The sequence below is a fragment of the Pelodiscus sinensis genome, chromosome 11, assembly GCF_049634645.1.
Source record: "Pelodiscus sinensis isolate JC-2024 chromosome 11, ASM4963464v1, whole genome shotgun sequence".
NCBI lineage: Eukaryota > Metazoa > Chordata > Testudines > Trionychidae > Pelodiscus > Pelodiscus sinensis.
This window is the reverse complement of record NC_134721.1, coordinates 50,126,782-50,145,292: the sequence shown is the minus strand read 5'-3', so window position 1 is coordinate 50,145,292 and position 18,511 is coordinate 50,126,782. Positions and strand designations below refer to the sequence as shown.

At 45.9% G+C, this 18,511-nt stretch overlaps 1 protein-coding gene and 1 long non-coding RNA gene across 12 annotated transcripts in view; one reads left to right on the top strand and one right to left on the bottom strand.

Annotated features, from left to right (window-relative positions):
- PTPDC1 (protein tyrosine phosphatase domain containing 1) overlaps positions 1-3,147 on the top strand; it is a 49,793-nt gene extending 46,646 nt beyond the window's left edge. For all 11 annotated transcript variants that reach the window (XM_075939685.1, XM_075939690.1, XM_006125835.4 and 8 more), the window contains one exon: positions 2,613-3,147. In XM_075939685.1, the coding sequence (XP_075795800.1) occupies positions 2,613-2,729 (117 nt within the window). In that variant the 3' untranslated portion in view covers positions 2,730-3,147. The remainder of the gene's footprint in view (positions 1-2,612) is intronic.
- An 11,362-nt stretch (positions 3,148-14,509) lies between these two features.
- Positions 14,510-18,507, bottom strand: LOC112546248 (uncharacterized). The gene is made up of 3 exons (XR_012906573.1): positions 18,386-18,507; positions 16,000-16,118; positions 14,510-14,652 (listed from the first exon to the last, which is right to left on the bottom strand). It is a non-coding gene; the product is annotated as an uncharacterized LOC112546248 (long non-coding RNA).
- Positions 18,508-18,511: the final 4 nt, after the last annotated feature.

The following is an 18,511-nucleotide window of genomic DNA, read 5'->3' as shown; positions in this document are numbered from 1 at the left end:
TTCTCCTAGATTCTCTTCTCTTTTTCATAGACTGGCTCCTGAATAAGGCTTGAAAAAGAGTCCATGTTATAGATCCCATACTTCTGATGTTTCATCCCATGTTGTGGCATTGTATGCCTTTCTGATATGGGATACAGTCTTGGCCATATTAGTCAGGGTAGAAGCATCATTGTTTTCCTGCTCTTTATTCATCCACATCTGGGTCTAAAATTAGATCACCATCTCCTGAGGAACTTTCCAAGATAGCCCAACCATATAACTAGGAGCTTGTCTAACAATTTGAACAAAAACCTCATACCAAGGAGCGAGGGTATCAGTCCATTCAATTGGCTATTTTTCATCTTCATCAGATGAAGCTGTACACAATCCATAATGTGACACAAGTTTTTGTTCGTTTTGTTCATCAATGACAACAGGTGAAATCTATAGGTCTTTTGATTAATTGCAGTTCATTTACAAGATTAACTAAAAAAATGAATCATGAAGAAAATTAGTTATGACTAATCGCAGTTTTAAGCATGCCATTAAGCAACAGAATACCAACTGAAATGTATTAAATAATTTTGGATGTTCTTCTACATTTACAAGTATATTGATTTCAGCTACCACACAGAATACAAAGTGTATACTGCTCACTTAATATTTTAATTACGAACACTTACACTGTAAAAATTATGAACAAAAGAAATAGTATTTTTCAGTTCATCCTGTACAGGTTCTGCAGTGCAGTCTCTTTATTGTGAGAGTGCAACTTACAAATGCAACTTTGTTATAATATAACTGCACTCAGAACTAAAACAATGTAAAACTGTAGAGCCTACAAGTCCATTCAGTCCCACTTCTTGTTCAGCCAGTTGCTAAACCAAACAAGGGAGATAGTGCTGCCTACTTCTTCTTTATAATGTTGTCTGAAAGTGAGAACAGGTGTTCACATAGCTGGTATTGCAAGGTATTTATGTGCCAAATATGCTAAATATTCATATGCCCTTTTGTGCTTTGGTACCATTTTCAACAGGGCATGCTTCTGTGATGATGCCTGTTAAAAATATAATGCGTTAATTAAATTTGTGACTGGACTTCTTGGGGGCTCCAGAGCTCCACTTTTCCCTTCCCTGTCAATGCTGCAGGCCTCAGCCTGCTGATTTTTCCCCGTGAGTGTTCCAGGCTCAGAGCACCCACAGAGCTGCCAACAATGCTGGACTAGAGGTGGTGTTAGACTAGGATTACAGAGGTTCTTTCTGTATTTGAAAATGTAGAAAACATCCAAAATATTTAAATATGATGCTGTTGTTTAACAGTGCGATTAATCACAATCAATTTTTAATTGTTTGACAGCCCTAGGAATCTGTAAGTATTTCTGTTTTATCCCCTTGACCTGGAACTCAGGCTTCCCCACCATAACCCATAGATCAACCCATCCAGCATGGGATTTGAGCTGTTTCCAATCTGCCTCCCAGATTCATGATTTCCAGACAGTGTGATTTCATAACCCATGCTCTCAGGCACTCCATGTGCTGCAGCTGCCTTCAGAACTTCCCCTATGTGAAGGAGAAAGCTGTGCCAATTAATAGAACTTCACATTGTATTCCTTAGTGCAGTGTTCTCTAGTGTGTTTGGGTGGAGTGAAATAATCCACATCCTAACAATTTCTCCCAGTCATTCATATCCATGGAAATAGCATTCTGTTGGATAGGGACACAAAAGGGAGCATGTAGCAGAAGTGAAGTCCCCATCCCCATTCTATAGATGCACAGTCTCCATCCACACACACAGGTGGTGGGAACCTGGGATATATGCATATCAACAAGTGCTTATAAAAGCAGATGTTAAGTTTTGTAAGGGCTGAATTTAGTCGTGGTGGGTTCCATTGATGGTCAACTCAGAGAGGCTTCCTCTCATGAAGTATATGAAATCATTTGAAATGAAGGCTCATACATATCTAATGTAGGGATGTTAAATATCGGTTAATTGAACAGTCAAGTAACCTCATGAAATTTTATCGGCTAGTCGACTATTCTATAGTCCTCAGGGATAGGGCCAGAAGCCACTGTATCAGAGCTAGCAGCCATGGGTGCCAGGTGGGAGCTGGTCTGCGAGGGGAGCCCATTTAAAGACCAGCTGCCTGTCACTTTGTACTGCTGTGGCTGAGGCGGCAGCGTGGGGGGGCAGCAGTTTCTGTGTCCCCACCTTGCTCCTAATACACTTTAAATGCAGAGCTGCAGCAGGGGTAGGTTCCGGACCCGGCCTGAGACAGGCTGCTGGCCAGACTGCTAAAAAAATGTACCGGCAGGGAGAGGGAAATGCGCGTAGCCTATTGCATTAACTTATATGCTTTTGCTTATCGGTTAATCAGTTAATTGACTATACTGTTACATCCCTAATCGACTGCTCTTCAGCCAGTAGCCATTCAGACTGTAGACATGAGCACGACCGCTCTCCTTTTGTTTCTAACCACCATTTTATTTTAAACCTGTCAAAAGACAGAGCTAAAGAATCCACTATAGTTCAGATCTCTAGTGATTTATGAAAAATACGCTATTTCCTGGTTTGCATTGTGCCATACCATACAGTAAAACATAAAACATTAAAATAAATTTCTCCCTTTTTTCCAGGTGAGTTTGGATTCTGAAGATGGGCTACAAGTTTACAACACCCTGAGAAAAATATTTAAACAAATACTAGAAGCAAGAAGAAAGGACCACAGAGAAGAAACGGATAACTCTTCTTGATGTTTACAAAGTTATGCTGGGGACTTCAGTGATCCTGTCCAATTCATTTACCTGCAACAGTATTTTGTGCTAATTGGCATATGTTTTCCAAATTTTAGTTTTAGTTAAATACATTTTTTTTTCAAAAAGGGGAATGGTAGTGAGCCTTATTTCGTTATACAAGTTGATATTTTAATAAGCTGCTACTATGTGATTGTACTGTAGCATTTGGTCTGAAGCAATATGCTTTTATATTGTGAACTGTTTTGAAACTATTTATTGATTTAGAAGTCTCATCAATAATCTATATTTTTATGTTAAACAATTGCCACAATGTCAGTGCCATGTTATACAATGATTTAATGTATTAATATTTATGTATTCATGTTTACATTAATTTCATTTTACTTTACCATAAATAAATCCTACTACACTCTCATGTACTTACTGAAGTTCTTGAAAATCTTAAAATAAGATTCATTCTAGTAAACAAACTTCTAGAAAAAAATCCTTTATACATAGTTTATAGTATATCACCAAGGCTATGTCTACACTGCCGGTTCTGTTGGCAGCGAGTATGCAAATGAGGCATGGATTAGCATATCGATGTGCTTCATTTGCATAATTTATGCAAGGCATTTTTGCATAAAGGGTTTTTGTGGGGAAAAAAAAGTAGAGTGGACGTTTTCTTTTTGTGCAAAAACTCCTTTTCCCACCAGATCCTTATGCCCCAAGAAAGGAGGTTTACCGATTTGGCAGGGAAAGGGGTTTTTGCGCAAAAAGAAAAAGTCCACGCTACTTCTTTTTTCACAAAAAGACTTTGTGCCAAAAATGCCTTGCATAAATTATGCAAATGAGGTGTGTTGATATGCTAATCCATGCCTCATTTGCATACTCACTGCCAGCAAAACCGGCAGTGTAGACGTAGCCCAAATGTTTTAATGTTACTTTCTTATTTGTCATAAAAAAACCCTAACACACATTTAGCTTTGCAGCGTATGTGCCTATTTACCTACTTTTTTTACCAATATTTTAGGCATTTTAATAACAAAAAGTTTTGACATTTTATTTTTAAAGGGAAGTTGATTGTATCTTAAGGTAATTGAAAGAGTAATATTTTCCAACTGGCTAAAGGAACCTAAAGATGTTTGCCTCATTTGAAAAGTGACTTAAATTTGAAAGGCCTCATTCTTTACTCACAGTAGACATAACTTATATGAGTAACCTATAAAAATTAAATCAATGAAAATATTAAATGTAAAAAGTGTATTGCAGATGCCAAAGTACTGTATTACTTTTTTGTGTCTTTGAATGAGATATCATTTTCTATTTATTTCATTAAAGGCATCAGTGTATCCTCAAATAACAATTTATGTTTATGAATTAGAATTCAGATTTGTTCCCCAATTTTCAGGTTACAGCCCCTATGGTAAAGTAAACTTTAAAAAAATCCTTCCTTGTGCTAAAATATTTACTGTACAACACCATCTTTGACTACATATATTCAGTTAAAAACAAGACTGTTTGCTCTGTTAATAATTTATAAATACTAACTGCAAGATAGCCCCGTATACCAAATTCAGAGCCTAGCAAATCAGTTCTTGCCTTTGTGGAATGATCTTAAAATGTGTGCATGTGGAAGTAAAATACTGTATGTGAAACCCTTCCAAAAAACTTGGTAAACTAAAATTCACCAGTCATAGAAATACTAACATCCAGATCAACTTCAATTTACATGCCTTGCTATCATATATATAGTAGCCCAATGTCTGAGAGTCTGTAATGCTGAAATGCTGGCTGTTCCCTCTGGGCGGCCCGTGCTGCATGGGGAGCGTGGGCCCCCAACGGCTGCTTCCTCCACTTGCTCCCCTGCGGCAGCCCGTCTGAGTGGCGCAGAAGTCAGCCGAGCGCCACGGTGGGAGGGGAAGGAGGGCGGGGTGGTGCCGTGCAGCGTGACAGCGGATCCAGACCCCACCCCCTGGCCGTGAATGTCACTGCCCCATCCCCCTTCGCCTCCCACAGTGGCGCTTGGCTGACTTTGGCGCCACTCAGCCAGGGAGAGCAAGTAGGCCAAGTGACCGTTTGGGCTCCGCGCTCCCCATGCAGCATGGGGAGCGTGGAGCCCAAATGGCCATTTAGGCTTCGCGGTCCCCCGAGTGAGAGGCAGGAGGGGGAGGAGAAGAGAAGGAGAGAGACAGAGAGAGAGGCAGGAGGCAGAGGAAAGCTGAGAGAGGGGGAGGAGGGAGGCAGTAGGAGGAGGAGAGAGAGACAGACAGACGTGGAAGAGAGACCCGAAAATCCCGTCTTATGATTTTCGTATCTTGGCTAGTCCATATATAATACTCAAGTCCAGGTTTCAGAGCTTGACAAGACATTCTATTCAACTTCCAGCATTCAAAAACTCAAAGCACAAATCCAGTCCCTTAGCTATATTAATTCATTAGCTATATTAATCTTTCTGAGATGGGTGCTATGGTTGGCGTGAGTTTGAGGAACCAAGTGTATGAACTGTGATTAGTTGTGTGGTGGATACAGGCCTGCTGGTTGCTCCCTGAGGGTGGGTAGAGGAATGTGGCTAATTACCACTGTGCCCCCTTCCTGAAGGCCCCAAGAGTGAATCGTGGGGGCACTGAGTGGAGGGAGTTTGATTATTGGCCGAATGCCTTTGGGGGAAATAGAAGAGAGGAGTTGAAGGAAAGGTTTTGGGGCTAGTAAGACTATGTTGAGGGTGTGGAAGAAAACAGTCTTCAGTCTGCGTTGTGTTTAAGCAACAAGTAGCCAGAGGCAGTTTTATTACGAGCTGCAACAAGGGAAAAACTGGTTCGGACAGGGGGGGAGCCCCCCCCCCACACTTCCGAGGCAGATCTTCGAATACCAGCAATTCTGAAGCAGTTTCTATACTGTCTATTAGATATAATAACAATAACAATTAGTCTCCTTCCCATTACAAACACCAATGGTTAACAGTTATTTAGTTCCACCCAGATGCTCCTTATCCCAAGGTCCCTGCCAGAGTCAGCATTCTGTCCTTATCTCCGTATGGAGGCGAGAGGCAAAGGCAGCGTCTAATTCCAGATCTCGCGTTGTCAGGCCACAGACTTAGCCTGACTCTTGCTCTCTTGTTAACAAGACCAAGATGGCTGCTCACAAATTCCCTTCTTCCCTTTTCCTGCCTCCACAAGGGCAAGGGGAAGAAGGAATCTTTCAGGTGCAGGGATCTGGTGAAACGAGGGAAGGAGGGTTCAGTCAGTTGCCATAGGAGAAGGGGAGGGCTTTGGCAATGTGACCTAATAGTGTAGCTGATGAGGGAGCATCGGGGCCTGTACTTGGAGCACATTAAGAGTCACACTGTGTCAAGTAGGGAGTGTGGCAATCAAGGCTCTGGTAGGTGAGCCATTGTGTTTGGCTCGAGGAGAGCACAGTTATGGGGAGAGAGAGGGCATACTGCAGCCGCACAAGCTCACACAAATCTCAGGCTGAGCAAAAACCTGTAGGAATACACGAAGTTATGTTTCTAAATGTTGACTGATATGAAATCATGTGCTTGCCCTGAACTTTAGGGCAGAAGGGAGCAGGCAGACCATAGGGATTGGGAACGTGATACAGTAGAAAAGGGGGGGGGGAAGGGCAGCTGCAAATCTACAGTGTCAGAAATTAAGGCTGGAGGGGAGGGCTAGGCTGTGGAAGAGTTGGCGTTCTCTGCTGGTGCACTGGTGGCTAGGAAGTAGCAGAATCTGTACAGGGAAGGGTCTGGGACAGTAGTTGGATTTGAGGTAAGCAGGTGGGTCATGAGCTAATAGGTGCATAGCTACTTCGCTGACCAAAGCTCTGCCTTTGAGCTAGAAAACCAGCCAGCCCCAGAGCTGCTAAGAGGCTTCTAGAGCTGAGCTGTAGGTATTGCCTGCTAATTGGCTTACGGTTAGACTGCATCTCCTTAGTATGGGGCCATCCTCAATCTTATCCCTTTCCTTGTTGGCTTCCGGGAGGCAGAATCATGCTGTGTTTTCTAAAAGCCTCATTTATTGACCCATTTTACAGCCCATTTTGCACCAGTTTCAATACCTACCTATAAGCGAAGGTTTGTGGTGGTAGGAGTTTTTGTTAGTCAGATAGAGGGAAACAAATATGAGCTAATTAGCAAAATGTATTAAAAGGAGGCAATATTTAGGTACTTAATTTTCAGATCTGATCACAGTTACCAAGAAGACAACAAAGAATAGAAAGCCTAACCCTGCCTAGATATTGTAGGCAGCAATAAGGACCAGCGTCACATAGCTAGGAGTTGCTCATAAAATTAACAACCCCCACTATCTCGAGCCTTTGCCCACAATTTTTGGAATTGCTAACTGCCTTCCCTGTGTGCTTTAACTGGCAACATTTCCCCAGCTACAGCTACGGGGTCTAAGATGAAACAAGCAAAATGTTATTAGTGGGAAAGGGAACACAGCATCATCTTGAGAAAATACAGCAACGCTCCATGTGGCTAAATGACAAATCAAGCACTTCCCAATGGGGACCTTAGAAGTAATCCACTAACTGTCTCTTAGAAACGCAGAGTGAGCGGAGACCAGCCGGCCTTTACTCCATCACTTTCCCTTCCCCCTCTGCTAAAGGCCACTCGTGGGCCGGTGTCAGTGGCTATCATGGCTCCCACGTCCTGAGGTGAATGTGACTGGCCTTGTCTCCAGGGAAGTGCTGCCTGGTCCCAGGGCTCCGCCACCTAACCCATATAAACTGATTTTGGTTTCAGTGAGTGATGGGTGGACGGGACCGTGCTGAAGCTCTAAAAGCCCTGCCCAACTGGCCCTGCCCACACTCCGCCCAGAATGCCTGCTGTAGGCATCTGGGGATGGAATATTGCTGCCCCACTACTGGCCCTCCCCACTCTAGGGTGGCTCAGACCATGTGCTGCCTGTCCTTCCTGCTGCGCCGGGGGGCAGGGAGGCTCAGGCCAGCTCGCAGCCTCTTCTGTCCCTGCTGCTCCAGAGGCCAGGGAGTTTGGGGTTGGCTCAGGCTGCCCGGCCTCTTCTGGGTGTGCATACGCACTCTTCCCCTCCCTGGGGGGGAGGAATATGCCTGCATTCTCTGTACACTGTTCCTCCTCTTCCCCTCCCCATGTTGGGGGCAGGGCCTCAGCAAAGGGGGCAGGGCTGTAGGTGGGGCTGGGGGCCTGCCTCCCTCAGCCCCAGCTGCACTGACCACCCACTGTGGGCAGGCATAAGCCCGTCCACATCTAAAGGACCTTCCCTCAGCCTACAGGGAGGATCCACTGAGCCCTGGAGTCCAACTGATTATGGGGGACAAATAAAACAAACAGTGGCAGACTAGAAGGTCAGGGGGCCCAGATGGGGACACCAAGCAGAGACCCCCAGATAGCACCCACTGCTCCCCAAAAGCATCGAGGGAGCCAGCAGATGCCGCTCAGAGGAACCTTGCCTGGATACATGAATGGATAGAAGAATGGAAATAGACCCCTCCCCAAGCCCACCTCTGCTCCCTGCTTTTATAAATGGCCACCACAGCCAGGAGGAGGTTGACGAGGGGGTCTTGTGACTTTGTGGGGGCCACAGATGGGGTGCACGTCAATCAACTGGCAAGGGGTGAAGTGCAGCTAGAACCTCAACAAGAGGTTCTGGAGGAGCTAAGAGTGAGGCTGTGATCTGGGGCGTGCCAGGGTCTCCCTTACACCACAGGAGGGGACGCATAGGAAGAGGGGTAAAGCACACCTAGAACACTCCCATGCTGACAGTGCCATGGAGGAGTCTCCAACCGATGTTCCTGGTGGGCCGCAAAACCAAGGTGGAATACAAACTAGCCCATTGGGGCTCCCCTCCCACTATTGGTGGCAAGAGGCCCCACCTTTTGGTATCCAGGTGGGACACAAGGGTGGGGAAGTAAAGAGTGTGGAGCACGAGTGTGTAAAGGGAACCGGCTACAATGGCTGCTTGGGTGCTGCTAGGAAGGCACCCAGGACTGGGGCCTATGGAGAAATCCAGAGGGTCAGCGGTGAGAGGCAGGTGGGGAACACCCTCTTGCAGGAACTGGTGGAGATTAACCCAAGTAGCAGGCAATAAAGCACCCCTCACCTCCTGAAATACATGCCAGGGAGTACGAAGGGTGGAGGGCCCAGTGCCAGAGGATCCACCCAGTCTCCCTGGTTGTAGTCAGGAGGTCTCCAGTCCCGGTGACTTCTGCCAGGACCAGCCTTTGATGCACTGAGGAGGACGTTGCACCTGCCCACGGAGATGCGGATACAGGATAGTGGTCGAAAGGGACATATATTAGCCCTAGATTAAATAGGTTCTCTGTTCCCAGGGTAAACTAACAAGGGCTAACCCAGCACCAGCAGGAACTAGCCAAAATGAGTTAGGCCAATTAAAACACCTGGAGCCAATTATAAGGCTTCCAGAATAAAGTGAGCCAGTCTAATGGGGACACCTGGAGCCAATGAAGAAGCAGTTGAGACTGGTTAAAAAGGGCTCCCCTTCTATTAGCTCAGTGCACTCAAGGAGCAGGGGAAATGAGGTACTCTGGGAGGAGTAATCATGGGGCTGTGGAGAAATGGCCCTGGAGATTGAGGTGTCATGCAGCTGCTATCACAGGGACCCTGGGCTGGAACCTGCAGTTCCCCCATGTCCCTAACTCCATGTTCAGCATCAGGAAAGGACTAATTTTGGTAAAGGGGTCCAGGGCTGGCCTGAGGCTGATCTGCCCGATTCCCTTGCCTGTGCCTAAAGGGGCTCTGAAGCCAGAGGTTTGCTGGGTGTGTGTGGGAGGGGGTGTTGGCCCTGGCGGAGGAGTGTGGTGGCTGCCAGTGCTGCAGGAGGTGTGAGGCTTTTGGTTTTGTTTTTTGCTCAACCAAAATTCCTGGGTCCCCTGTTGAAGTTTTTGTGTGGCTTTTTTTTTTGCTGCAGGGCCCATTGAAATTGTTCAAATTGGGCCCTGTACTTCCTAAGGTGGCCCTGAAGGGATCTCCTCTGTTCCCAGTGCTGGCCAATGATGAGGGTGGCCCAACAAATGGAAAGCTGATGTCCTGGAGAAAGCATCTAAACTAAGGGCTGTCGTGAACCTCTGAGTAAGCAATCTGCCTGAGAGGCTAGGAACCACCAAAGCAGAGGAGAGGCTTTGTCACAACAGTTAGATTCTGGGTTGAAGGAAGGGGAGGAAAAATAGTTAGTTACCCTCCGGGCTTTTCTCGTTTTGGTGTAGAACGATTGCTTCTGACTTGCCATAGTATGTGATATTTATTAAGGATGTGGAGGAGAAAGAGGCAGAAACATTTAGGATTTCAACTCCCCATTTCCATTCTATATGGATTGTCAGTATGGGAAAGCTTGCTGCTGGAGCTGATAGCCAAGTTCTAATGTAGATTTTTACAAGCTGCCATCCTAAAGGCTAAGATACTTGAGTTCCCATCTTTGCACTTGGGGGGGGGGGGGGGGTACAAAATGATTCATTTGTGAGCCTTAACTTGTGACGAAAGCAGCGTTTGGAGAACATTCCCCTTGCTCTGGCCTTGATTTGGCTCCACGTGTCTCTTGTGAGCAGAGTGCTGCTCACGGGAATAGTGTTGAATGTTTACTGTATTCTTTTTCTGGCTGTCTTCCCCCCCCCCCCGGCCTCCACTCTTGCTGAAAACAGCATGTGACTGCAGAGCTGAACCAGCACTTCCTCTCAGGTATGCCACCTGCTTTTCCCACCCTAGACCTGTCGCAATGCAACCTGTGTGTCTACTTGCCTCATGGGCAGGGGGAGGAGAACAATCTTGCTTCAGTCTCGTATGATTTTAAGGGACATGGTAAGTTAGCTGATGTCTGTGAAGCACTCTGAAGATGACCCATTGTTGATTTGTGCTTATTGCTAGCAGCAGCTCTGCAAGAGCACTGAGGGAATGAAGCATACGGATGGATGTGCTGATGTCCAGCTATCCCCAGCTTACTGTTGTGGTGCAATGGAAACAATGGGGTATGAATGAGAACACTTTCCAAAGCTTGTGCCTTCTTACAGATTCAGCACACCCATGTAGGGAGGGTGTAAGATGAAACAGGCAAACTCTCTCCAGCTGCAAAGAGAAACAGACAAGCCAGAGAGAGGAGGAAAACAAGCTCTTCTAATATTCCTGTACAATACACAAGATATACTGTGAGATTCCTGGCTCAGTTACTGTCAGCTATAAATAACACCTTTCTATTACAGATCTGGCTGTCAATTATATGGACGCGTGCAGCCTACTGGTACAAGATCTTCTATACATAAAGTGATGGCTGGCTGACTGTACGGGGGCTTACAACAGCTTAACTGGGACTGAGGAAGCAGTACAGGGAGGATGTGGAGGAGGACATGGGAGACATCTGGGTGATGGAAGCTGTGGAATTAATCTTTGTAGTAGAAGACAGAAAGGGATGATGAGGGAAGTGGAGAAGAGAATTTTCTAAAACTGACCTTTCTGCTCCCTGGGCTCTGGGATGCAGCTGTTCTAGCAAAAACCCAGCTCAAAACAGCTTGTGATGAGGAAATCAGCCTGTCAATGATTCTGCACTCTTAACAATTGCAATATTAATCCTCCTGTAGGAACAATGACTCTTGTAGCCAGGCACTGTTGAATAGTTCCTTGAACTTTAAAATGCATGGGACAGTGTGAATAAATGATCAGACATGGGGTGTTCAGACCTTTCAGGCTTTAGCCAACAAATACCTATAGCTGGAGCCTGTCTGATGGCTATCATTGCCTTTATCAGATAGGACACCATCTACAGCATGAGACTTCTCCACTTCCCTCATCATCCCTTTCTATCTTCTACTACAAAGATTAATTCCACAGCTTCCATCACCCAGATAATGTCTCCCATGTCCTCCTCTACATCCTCTCTGTACTGCTTCCTCTGTCACAATTAAGCTGTTGTAAGCCCCTGTACAGTCTTTTAAAGTGGTCTGCAAAATCAATTTGAAAAACCTGCTAATTGGCTGCTCCAGTGGGTCTGCTTACTGGCTTCACAGCTCCCATTGGCTCTGGTTTGCAGCCAACGGGAGCGGCATGGGCCAGGCCACCACTTCCCATGACTCTCCTTAGCTGCAAATGGTGAACTGGAGCCACGAGGCTCTGTGACCACAGAGCCAGTAAGTAAACATATCAGAACTGCCAGTTAGCAGGTTTCTCAAAGTAGTTTTGTGGACTGTTGAGAGATGCTGCCCTAGATAATCCCACCATGGCACTGTGTGGGAGGGCAACATACCTCCATTATAGCATGTATAATAAGGCAATCTGTAATGGCTGCTGATCAGGATGGACGCAGTGCAGGGTGAGTATGGTGGAAAATGTGAATGCCAGGGGACTGCCTACTTGCTGCAGCACGGTTGCTGAAAGATGCTCTCTGGTGGAAGAGTGTGTTTGCACAAGAACTCTTCCACAAAAGAGTTCTTGAGCAAGAAGCTGCCAGTGTAGACATATCCCAAGAGAGCTTCTAAGGTTATGGCCATAGCTCTGGGGTAGAAAATCCCACTTCATATTCTCTGGGACAGAGTGACCCTCCACTCAGTGTCATACTGAGATGCTGACCCTACCTGCTGTGTGCCCACCAGGGGATAATGAACTGCTCTCAATGACTTACTAGGCATGGAGGTAGAAAGCCCCCCCCCCCCCCCCCGTTAGAGTTTGGCTGTTACTGACTGCCATGGATACAGAGCCCTGCAAATCCATGGATATGTACTTTAGACCTGCAAGTATCTGCAGCCACGGATATAGATGTGGATATCCGCAGAGCATTTATGAAGATGCGGATACCAATTTGTATCCATGCAGGGCCCTGTTGACAAATGCTCTGGAGTTGATCATGGGACATCTCTTCACCAAAAATGACTGAAGGTCTAGAAAACATGAGCTACGAGGGAATGCTGAAGGAATTGAGCTTGTTTAGTTGGGAAAAGAGAACTGAGGGGACATGATAGCAGGTTAAGTATCTAAAAGTGTGTTACAAGGAGGGAGGAAAAATTGTTCTGTGGCTTTTCATGATAGGACAAGAAGCAATGGGCTTAAATTGTAGCAAGGGAGGCTTAGGAGGGACATTAAGAAATTCCCTAACTGTCAGGGTTGTTAAACACTGGAATAAATTACCTGGGGAGGCTATGGAATCTCCATTCCTGGAGATACGTATATCCAGCCTGCTCTTAGATATCAGGGATGATCTAGATCGTGCTTGGTCCTGCCATGAAAGCAGTGCACTGGACTTGACCTCTTGAGGTCCCTTCCAGTTCTAGTGTACTAAGATCTGGGGAAGCAGAAAGACCTGCTATTTAGAATTTTGTGTACAGTAGAATCCTCTTGAGCTGACTTTAGAACTATTGGTTAAAGTTTGCATTCCCATAAAGAGGACACTGAACAAAACTGCTCAGGCAATAACCAAGGGAGAGCAAACAGACCACCAGAAAAGGCCACTTCAGCTCTCTCATCTCTGCCAGACTCAGCATGGACATGAGACACCTGATGCCCTTCATATATAATCACATTCTCAAGACTAGAAGTGACAAAAGGGACATGTATTCAAGTGGTGTTCATAGTTCCACTTTTCTGCAAAGGCTGGCTTTGCCCTGTGGGGAAAGGGTTTCTCTCCCCCCCCCTCCCCCCCGGAGACAGTCAAAAAATTGATTTGGCGTGGGGATTCCATTCAGTGATTGACAAGCAACTTGATACCTGTCACCCCCAGCACGCTGTGCTTAGAAAGGAGCAAACTGATGGTACCCTGAGGACGACAGTCTTATTGACTTAGTAGCTGGTGTGTATAGAGTAACTAGGGAGATTTCCCAGCTGCCAGCAGGAAACGTACCATACCTGGCTTCCATTTCCTAAGAGAAATAAACTTCCTTATTTGTTTGAAGCTGAACGAAATTGCTTAGGACATCACTGCCTGTGAATAAATGCAGTTCCCCAGTCTCTTTTCTCCACAGTCTCTGACCGAACTAATGGGAAGAGGCACTGGGGAAAATCAGACCCCTCTACCCTGGCACAATGTGCCTGAGGATAATGACCTTTGAGAGAGCATCATTCTCTCCTTTTAGCTAAACATGACCATGCCAGAAGCCTGAACAAATAGACAATTGAGCCTTTGAGAGCGGTTCAGCTTCCCACTACACGATGGTCTTGTGATCAAGAATAATTATCACAAACCCCAGCTCCTTTGCACTGGCTCCCTGGGTTGTAAAAGGGAAGCTAAAGTGCAACGAAACATTTGAAAGCCAGTAGCAGATAATCCTGGTGTCCAGGCCCAGCATTTCCTACTTATGTGGAGATCATGGACGTTGGGGGCATCCCCCACAAACCTGAATAAGGTCCACGATCTCTGCCCTGGACCAGGAAGGCGCCCACCTTCTCTGAACCCTGGCAGGCTTCTGGGAGCTGGGAGACTGCTCCTGGGGCGTGGAGGAGGGCTGGCTGCCAGTGGCCTGCCTACTGGCTCATGTTTTGGGGCCACTGGGTCGGGGCAGTGACTGCTGGCAGGCTGGGAGCTGGCACAGGCACTGTGGCCAGAGTCTACCCTTTTAAGGGCTCGGGGAGAGAGGATGTAGGCCCCCTATTTCGAATAAGTGTCTACACAGCACTTATTTAGAAATAACTATTTCCAATTTGGTGTCGTTCCTCATGGAATGAGGTTTACCAAATTCAAAATAAGCGCTCCTCTTTTTCAAATAGCGGCTTGGCTGTGTAGATGCTAGGAAAGTTATTTCGAAATAAGGGCTGTTATTTTGAAATAACTCTGCTGTGTAGACATACCCTGAGAGAATAATACAAACAAGGGTGTACATAGAGCTACAGCTGCCTGTTGTATTTATAGACCTGAATCTTCATCAGTCAGCAGTCTGTTTTCTTAGCCTCTGTGATTGGCACTGGGGATAACATGCTGGCATGCAGCCCAGCCTCAAGGACAATCTGATACACATGAGCATGCATGGCCTGTAATGCAATCAGGGGTTAACAATTTTAGCCAGTTGAATTGTACCATTAGTGCTCTGTCTTTTGAACTGGAAGGATTGTCTCCAATGCTTTCCTGCTGAAATACACCTGATTAGATTGAGGAATTCTGTGAGCTGGTCTCTCCAAACAGCAAAACTGTATTCAAATAATTCTTGGACTGGGCTTTACCCCTTAAACTGTATGAATGAAGCAATGGTTCTCAACCAGAAATCTTGGGCTCACTGGGGACCGCAAGCTGATTTCAGGGAGTCTGCTAAAATAAACCAGGGAGCAGGACCAGCATTTGACTCCCTGCAGTCCAGGGCAGAAAGCTGAATCCTGAGCCCCACTGTTTGAAACAGAAGCCCAAGTCTCTCCTTCCCAGGATGAAGCTGAAGCCCGAGCAACTTAGCTTCCCAGGGCCCTGGGCAATTGTTCTGCTTGCTACCCTCTAACGCCAGCCCTGGTTTTCAATCTACTAACAGACACTTGTGGCATGAGTGGGCTGTGGAGTTTTTACAGCATGTGTGGGGAAGGGACCTCACAATGACAAAGGTTGAGAACCCCTGAAATATGAGGTAGAGCCTTAAACTTTTGTCCTGAACTCATAGGCTGCATCTAGACCGGCAAGCTTTTCTACAAAAGCGGCCGCTTTAGTGCAAAAACTTGCCAGCTGTCTACACTGGCCGCTTGATTTTGTGCAAAAGCACTGAAGTTCTACTGTCCGAAATCAGTGCTGCTTGCGCAAATGCTTTGATGTTCCCGTTCGGGCAAAAGCCCTTTTCCGGAAATGTTTTTGCGCAAGAGGACCAGTGTAGACAGCTGAAAACTGTTTTGCGCAAAAAGCCCCAATGGCAAAAATGGCGATCGGGGCTTTCCTGCACACAACTGCGTCTAGATTGGCACCGACGCTTTACCACAAAAAGTGCTTTTGTAGAAAAGCATCTGTGCTAATCTAGACGCTCTTTTACGCAAATGCTTTTAACAGAAAAACTTTTCCATTAAAAGCATTTGCGGAAAATCATGCCAGTCTAGATGTAGCCTTAGTCTTTAAATCACAATGGTCCCTTCCAACCTTAATCTCACCTCTTGCATATTGCAGGCCACAGAATCTCACCCACCCGGTCCTGCAAGTGACCCCACCCTCTTTCCTTGCAACCAGGGACAGCCCGTGAGCCTAGGCAAACTAGGGTGCTGCTGGCCCAGGTGCCTGATGATGATGTGACGGGGTGCCCTGTGATTGTCACAGCCATGCTGGCGGGGGCACCTGAAGGCAACAAAGCTCACTCGGAGGCATAGCCCTTCCCTGCATGCACCCAAAACGCTGCCCTTTAAATTCCCACCTACCAGAAGTGGGGGAGTCATGAAGACAGACCACAGAAGCTATTTCTGCCAGTGTTGTGGACCTGATTCCTTCTGGAAGTGACGGATCCTAGGACAGGAAGGGTAAAGTCCCCTGTCCTCATCTGAAAAGAAGAGAAATGGAAAACATTACTTCTAGTATGGCATGCACCAACTAAACCTGTATTCAGCTGCCTTCCTTCCTGTAAATGTCAAATAAAATTTAACATTGTTTTAAAGAAGCAAATGCAAAACCTCGTGGCCCCAGAGGGAGGAAAGAGAAACAAAAAGGCATGTTGAGTAGGAGAGAGACCGAGAGAAATTTAAGTAAATGACCAGTCACAGAATGAGAAGAACAGAATCCATGTCCAGCCTGTTTCCAATAACCTTTATGTAATTTTCCTAGTGCTTAGAGAAAATGGAGAATGGCATCTAACAAATACTGAACTTAGATGGCAACAGTCAGGAGAAGGCCTGACTGGGGTGAAGCGTTAGCCAGACAATTTTGACCAAGAGAGAAAAAAGTGGTGCCTTTTATAAAGCCTGCATTCCCATTATTAGAAACAGGGCTGCCCTGGTCCATGCCAGCTCACACCATTACTCTCTTACACAAAACCCTTATCTGCATAGAGGCAATAACTGATATGATCTCCATGTCCACCTTGTGAAAGTCATCCCAGTCTGATTCAAGAAAGCCTGCTGCTGGATTATGAAGTTGGTCTATGAGTTGGATTATGAATTTCACAGAAGCTGACTTCAACTGAAATATTTTTCATTACTGAGTGACTAGCTGATTATCACTAATTAGCAGCTTTAAAGTGGGCTTCCCAACTCTTCTCCACACTAGTTTTCTGCTTCTAAAATGCCTGAGTCTAGAAGTGAGAGACAAATATTTTTTCTATTAGGCTATGTCTATACTGGCAAGATTTTGTGCAAATACTTTTAACGGAAGAGTTTTTCCGTTAAAAGTATTTGCGCAAGAGAGCATCTACACTGGCATGTGCTTTTGCACAAAAGCATCCGTGCCAGTGTAGACATTCTCTTGCGCAAGAAAGCTCTGATGGCCATTTTAGCCATCAAGCTTTCTTGCGCAAGAAATGTACGTTGCCTGTCTACAACGGCCTCTTGCGCAAGAAGGCTTACCCCTGAGCGGGAGCGTCAGAGTATTTGTGCAAGGAGCACTGATTTTGTACATTACAACGTCAGTGTTCTTGCTCAAATACTTGCGGCCAATGTAGACACAGCCTTAGTGTTTGTACTGTTCCCTTCCTTCTTCCAGTAAAATCTGTATTATTTTGTCAGCAGAATTTCCAAACTGACTTGGAAAATGGGTTCCAGCATGTTCCTATGTTCTCACATCACCTTAATGGGTGTGAGAGAGGCATACCAGTGAGCTCCATGGTGACCTAATCCCTATTTGACCTTCAACTATCTTACCAAGTGCTTTGTTACATCCAATATTGGTCTTGGTCTTGATCATTCCAGGAGAAAAGAAATTCCTTCTGGTCCAGGATGGAGCATTACATTACCCACAAGCTGTGTCTAGACTGGCCAGTTTTTCTGGAAAATCAGCCGCTTTTCCGGAAAAACTTGCCAGCTGTCTACACTGGCCGTTTGAATTTCTGCAAAAGCACTGACGTCCTACTGTAAGAAATCAGCGTTTTTTGCGGAAATACTATGCTGCTCCCGTTCAGGCAAAAGTCCCTTTTGCGCAAAAGAGCTAGTGTAGACAGCTGAGATTTGTTTTGCGCAAAAAAAACCCGATCATGAAAATGGCGATCAGGGCTTTTTTGCGCAAAAGCGCGTCTAGATTGGCCACGGACGCTTTTCCTCAAAAGCACTTTTTGGGGAAACGCGTCCATGCCAATCTAGATACTCTTTTCCGAAAATGCTTTAACGGAAAACTTTTCCGTTAAAAGCATTTCCGGAAAATCATGTCAGTCTAGACGTAGCCACAGAGAACAAGTTACAAGCAATGTTCTCTTTACAGGTGGTGATCAGGATCTTTGGAGGGGAAGTCAGGCCCTTTTCCTTAGAGCAGACAATGAAACACCTATATAAATCCATTCTCCTTATATGAGAAGTGTTCCTCACCCCAGCTTGCCCTAGAATTCCAATGAAATATAGAGAGGAATGCTGTGTTCATATCTGAGATGTGATTGCTGCACATTATATTCATAGCTTCCTTTTTTCTCTCTAGAAAGGGGGCTCAAAAGTTGCAGGCCTGAGTATTTCCAGAAACTCTTACTTAGACGTTACTGGGCTCTGCTGAGGACACCAACCCCTGGCTGAGAAGAGCTTGTTTTTTAACAAACAAACAAAACAGGATGTCCCCTCCATTTTCAGAAAGATGGGAGCCTTGTTCCATAGCTGCTTGCCCCAAGTACTGTACCCTCAGGAAAGAGTATGCTGATCCCAACTGGTGGGCCACCCCCTCAGCTGATTCAGAAGCCTGGAGGTGCATGTTCCTGCAAGGGCTGCACAGAGACTGTTGATGCTTATCACCATGGAGCTGCTG